A 6,162-nucleotide genomic window follows, 5' to 3' on the forward strand; every position below is an offset into this window, starting at 1 on the left:
ATGGCTGCAGAATCAAGAAAGCCTTTTTCAGCCCCATCTCCACAAGACCAGGCTCCTGACGGGGATCTCGTGATCGTCAAGGTGGAGGAGGATCATGGCTGGGACCAGGACTCTAGCCTGCATGAAAATAACCCTCCTGGCCAAGAACTGTTCCGCCTGCGCTTCCGGCAGTTATGCTACCAGGAGACGCTAGGACCCCGGGAGGCTCTCATCCAACTCCGGGCGCTCTGCCATCAGTGGCTGCGGCCGGATTTGAACAGCAAGGAGCAGATCCTGGAGCTGCTGGTGCTGGAGCAGTTCCTGAGCATCCTGCCCGCCGAGCTGCAGACCCTAGTGAAGGAACATCAGCTGGAAAACGGAGAGGAAGTGGTGACCCTCCTGGAGGACTTGGAGAGACAGATCGATATACTAGGACGGCCGGTGAGTAGGCCGAGTTGAGCGTGCTCTGACCCTGGGAGTCCTGGGAGCTGAGTAGAGGGACGTCGGCCTCACTGGGGACAGTACGGGGTGAGCATTGGTTTCTGTTGGAGGATGGATGAAGGTGGAAATAGTTACCATGTCGTATTCTTCTGTTCGTAGATTTCTTTTTATTTTTGTAAAGAATATAACCCGTTTTGTAATCATAACATCCCTACAACTGTTGTATTCCTGTTTGCCAAAAGGGACCCCGATAGGTTAAGATATGGGACTTACAGTACTTTTCTCAAGAACACCCGAGTAATTGAAGATGAGTCTAAGACCAGAACTCAATCTCCCCACTTCCTTATCAAAAGGTTTTGGGCCACCGGACAGCCCTGCTTTCAGGTTCTATTTCTCATTGCTTTTCTTCCCTGGCTTGGGAGCACATAATATTAGTGTTCTGGGCAGCAGCAGAAGTGTTTTCCTTCACTGCTTAGCAGAAATTGGTGCTTTTCTTTCTGTGCTAGTCGACATGTTGCGTTCCTTGCTGCTCCTAGAAGTAAATGAGATTCCGATGCCTCCTTAACAAGCCTGTGTCCTTGTAGATGGGCTGTTGGGCCTCTCGCCTTGTCCACATCATTTCTCAGAGGGGTTTCTTAAATTCCAACGGTCCCCTTGTTTCTAGGTCCCACCTCGGGCTCATGGACATAAGGTGCTCTGGGAGGAGGTGGCGCCTTCAGAGTCTGCTCCAGACCCCCCGAGGACGAAGCTCCAGCCTGTGGCCACCCAGCATAAATCTCCAGTGCCGCCCGGGCCACACAAGAGAGGTGAGGAGCCAGACTGACTTCACAGCTCACGTGAGGACGGTGGGGACAGAGAGGAGAAAAGTACATTTGGGATACCTGTCCAGCTCTGGGAAGCCAGAATCACTCCTGACAGAGCAGTCCTGGTACATGGGCTTCTGTATCTATGTAGACTTCAAGTACAGGCTGTTGGTCCTAATGGTAAGCTTATGAATAATTTAAAAGACTTGGGAGCCGGGCGTGGTGGCGCACACTTGTAATCCCCGCACTTGGGAGGCTGAGACAGGAGGATCGCACAGGTTTGAAGCCAGCCTCAACTACTTAGGCTCTCAGCAACTTAGTGAGACCCTGTTTCCAAATAAAATATAAAATAGGTCCGGGAGGATAGCCCAGAGGTAGAAAGGCCCCTGGGTTCCACCCTCAGTACCACAAAATGAATGAATGAATGAATGAATGAATGAATGACTTGAAGAGCTTTATGTATTCACACCTGCCCCACTGTATTTACAGTATAGACATTTTTGAGATTTTTTGGGTGTCATACCACTTTATTTGTGAATAAAAATAAGTATGTGTTTCCTCAAACAAGGACATTACCCTAGATAGCCACTATAAATTGAACACAATTAGAAAATATAGTATTGATATTATGTTAATTTAGTCCATAGTTTCTATTTTGCCAGTCGCTCCAATCATTTTTTTCTGGTCCAGAGTCCAACCAAGATCACAGTGTGCAATTGGTTGAAAATCTCTTGTCTCTTTTAACTTAGCATAATACCTCATTCTATTCCTTTCACGATCGTGACAGTTTTGAAGAGTAGAGGCTAGTTATTTTGTAGAGTGTCTACAATTTCCTCACATTTAGATTCAGGTTGTAGATATTTGGCAGAAACATTCTAGAAGTAATGGTATATCCTTCTTAAGAATGCAGCAGAAATTTGTCCTGTTATTGGTGATGCTATCTTTGATGACTTAAGGTTATTCTTCGTAGGTTAGTCATTGTAAAGTTGCTATTTTTTCCTTTGTAACTAATAAGGAATTTACAGGGAGCTAGTCTTGAATTTGTATAAATATCTTATTCCTCCTCAGACTTTTGATTCTAAAACACTAGTTTCAGTATTCATTGATGCTTCTTGACTGAGTCAAGGTTACTAAGCTGATTTTATCTTATTATATTTTTATCAATCAGCTATGGACCCATTTTTATACCAAATATTATATTACTGTCTTTATTTTGATACTTAAATCAACTCACATTTGGCCAGAGGGGTCTGTTAAGTTTGACTCTTATGTCCTTTTGACATTTCCCTGTCCATTTTTTGAGAATGCCCTTACTTTCTTAAAGAACAGGATGTCTCAGTCTCATTTTTCCTCCATAAAAAACTTTTTTTTTTGCATTTATGTGGCAAAATGGATGAACATTAATGCTAAACGAGATCAGAAAGTCAAGGGTTGTCTGTTTTCTCTCATATGTGGAAAGAGAAAAAGTGGTAAAGAAAAGGAACTTCAATGACAGTAAGGAAAGCGGTCAGTAGAATAGTGAAAGAGTACCAGGGAAGGGAGAAGGGAAAGGGTCGAATCTCAACATCGTGTATAATTAAATTGCTACAATAAAATTCTGTAAAAGTTATGTGGTAGTCTGGGAGTGGTGGTGCCTGCTTGTAATCCCAGCATTTGGGAGGCTGAGACAGGAGGATTGCGGTCTGAGGACAGCCTCGGCTATTCAGTGAGTCCCTTTTCAACTCAGTGAGACCCCGAATGCCCCTGGGTTCCATCCCCAGCCCTGCAAAACAAACAAACAAAAAAAGTTATGAAGTTATGTGGTTTCTAGTAGTTTGTCAAATGAATACTAACATGAATTTTAAATGAATGAATATTAAAGTGAATTTTAATATTTCAAAAGAAGATGCTTAGGAACACTTGCCGTAAATATAATTCTTACCTGAATTCCAAAAGCTTATAAACTGTTAATTTTGTTAATAAGCTATCTGATATCCATAGGAAGCAGATACCAGCAGCCATGGAAAGTATTTGAGAAATTCAGTTGAGGCAACCCAGTTAGTAGAGAAAGTGGTTCTCATATTCAGTTAACTAGGAAGTTAGGACTTAAAGAAATACTATACACAAGCACAAAGATACTCATTTGGATGCTAGAGAAAAAGTGAAGAAAACAACGCCTGTTAGAAAATCAGCATGCATTTTTTTGAGCACTGTGGGATTGAACCCAGGGGCATTCTACCACTGAGCTACATCTCCAGTCCTTCTTATGTTTTATTTTGAGCCGGGGTCCCTGCGTTGCCTCGTCTGCCTCAGACTTGTGGTTCTCCTGCTTCAGCCTGCAAAGGAACCGGGATTACGGGCATGTGCAAGCGTGCCCAGTGCTGCTTTATATTTTGGGGTATAAATTCAAGTTTAGTTCAAGGACATAAAAGGGTGAATGTTTTGTGGGCAACCATAGGTATGAGCCCAGAGTCCAAGATATCAGCACGTTAATATGCAAAATGCTTACCATACGCATCTGCTAAAGTACAGATAATCTGGGGTGGCCGAGTGCCGACTCCCAAGACCATGGACACGGCGGGTCTCATTCATACTCATTCGTAGCTTCTTCCTCTTCTCTCAGACATGTCTCCTTCTCAGAGTCCCACCCCTTCCCAGAAAGGAAGCTCCCGGGACCAGGAGGTGACAGCCACGCTTCTCACAGCGGGGTTCCAGGTCAGTGCTCCGCTCGCCCAATCCCCGCACTTCTGGTTGGCAGTGTCTGTGGCATCCTCTCCGTATCTGAACTGTCTGTCGCCGTTCCTAGTCCAGAACGTGCCTCGAATTCTTTCTCATAGCAACAGATTGGTCCTTGATTTCCCCTAATTTAGTGTATTTTCCTATACCCAGCTATTCAGACCCCTTTACGTAGTGTATTCCCACCCCTGGATCCTCTTCCAGCTGATTGTTTTCTCTGACACTTCAAGGGTGAGCTGTGACACAGGCACAGCCCCACATGCTGGCCTCACTTTGTTTCAGACTTTGGAGAAGATCGAAGACATGGCCGTGTCCCTTATTCGCGAGGAGTGGCTTCTTGACCCATCGCAGAAGGATCTGAGTAGAAATCACAGGCCAGAGAATTACAGAAACGTGTTTTCCTTGGGTAAGGAGAGCTGCGCTCATTATCGTTTAATAGTTGTTATTTGTTTGTTTGGTATGGTAGCCACGAGCTTTCTGGGAGATACGGTTAGGTTTCAGCTCAGTCCTGTGAGGTTGAGACTCCTGAGGTCTAAAGTGAAGCCTTTGTTCTCCAGTCCAGGAATCCCTTATCGTTTGCTCCTGGATATTGGTCTGCTTGTCAGTTGGAAGTTGACATCTCATGGTGCTCTCTGACTTGACTCGTTTCTTCTGCCGGGCCCCGTAGGACCCTATGGTGCCCCATTTTCATGACCGGGCCTTGCCTGCCTCTGTCCCTGTCACGAGATGTGTTAGTAATTCCATGTTCCTTTGCACACCCCGACTTCCACTGTGCTCAGCTGATTCCTTTCCAGCTTCGGGCCTCCGTGAGTATTTCTTTGTGGTGCCTGTTCACCAGCCGGCCTGTGGCACTTCTGTCCCGCCTGGGTCTCGCCCTCCGAGGGAGCCGTCTTGGAGACAGTCTTGCTTGTACTGGCTGCTCTCCCAAACGTACTTCCCTCTTCCCCTGGCTTCAGTTCCTCTCCCCTAGCACTGAGGACAGGAAGTGACGCGAGCTTGATGTTGATGACAATGTTATTTCAGGTGCTGAGACCAGGAGTGAGAATAAGGAATTAGCTTCGAAACAGGTAACATCTCCTGGAGTGCAAGCACACGGAGAGACGGCCGCCAAATGCAACGGGGCTGTTGCCAGGGGTCTCGAGCACGGAGAAGCCAGAGACCTTCTGGGCAGTTTAGAGAGGCAGCGGGGGACTCCCACACAGGAGAGACGACATAAATGTGATGAGTGTGGGAAAAGCTTCGCTCAGAGCTCGGGCCTCGTTCGCCACTGGAGAATCCACACCGGGGAGAAGCCGTATCAGTGTAACGTGTGTGGCAAAGCCTTCAGTTACAGGTCAGCCCTCCTCTCCCATCAGGATATCCACAACAAAGTGAAACGCTATCACTGTAAGGAGTGTGGGAAAGCCTTCAGTCAGAACACGGGCCTGATCTTGCACCAGCGAATCCACACGGGGGAGAAGCCCTATCAGTGTAACCAGTGTGGGAAGGCGTTCAGCCAGAGCGCGGGCCTCATTCTCCACCAGAGGATCCACAGCGGGGAGAGGCCCTATGAGTGCAACGAGTGTGGGAAGGCCTTCAGCCACAGCTCACACCTCATTGGCCACCAGAGGATCCACACGGGGGAGAAGCCCTACGAGTGCGACGAGTGTGGGAAAACCTTCAGGCGGAGCTCCCACCTCATTGGCCACCAGAGAAGCCACACCGGGGAGAAGCCCTACACATGCGGCGAGTGTGGGAGGGCCTTCAGTCAGAAGTCGGGCCTCATTGAGCACCAGAGAATCCACACCGGAGAAAGACCGTATAAATGTAAAGAATGTGGGAAAGCGTTCAACGGGAACACCGGCCTCATCCAGCACCTGCGAATCCACACGGGGGAGAAGCCCTATCAGTGTGGCGAGTGTGGGAAGGCCTTTATTCAGAGGTCGAGTCTCATCCGCCATCAGAGAATTCACAGTGCAGAAAAGTCCGAACCCACGGGAGTTTAGGGAAAGTTTGAACATTTTTCAGCATTAGAGAAACCACACGCTGAAGGAGAGACCTTTCAGTGTAGTTTTTAAAAAAAAGCAGAAAGTATGTCACCGTTCTTTAGTGACAGCATCTGTCGTGGTGGCAGTTAGGATAGCTCTTCAGCGGTTTGGGCCCAGCCTTGACGCAGGGTGGCCAGCCTGACTCTCTGGAGGTATCTGGTGGAGTAGAGCTCCCAGCAGCCTCGTATGTGTCCTTT

At 47.4% G+C, this 6,162-nt stretch overlaps 1 protein-coding gene across 1 annotated transcript; it reads left to right on the plus strand.

The window, feature by feature from the left end:
- On the plus strand, nt 1-5,923 carry LOC308273240 (zinc finger protein with KRAB and SCAN domains 8-like; the record flags this gene model as incomplete). The annotated part of the gene is made up of 7 exons (XM_080710324.1): nt 1-420; nt 1,085-1,226; nt 1,339-1,403; nt 3,861-3,917; nt 4,221-4,344; nt 4,962-5,245; nt 5,330-5,923. The coding sequence occupies 7 exons, from the start codon at nt 1-3 to the stop codon at nt 5,921-5,923; spliced, it is 1,686 nt and encodes a 561-aa protein (XP_080566450.1).
- Nucleotides 5,924-6,162: the final 239 nt, after the last annotated feature.

This window comes from Muscardinus avellanarius (genome assembly GCF_963383645.1).
Source record: "Muscardinus avellanarius genome assembly, chromosome: 14".
Taxonomy (NCBI): domain Eukaryota; kingdom Metazoa; phylum Chordata; class Mammalia; order Rodentia; family Gliridae; genus Muscardinus; species Muscardinus avellanarius.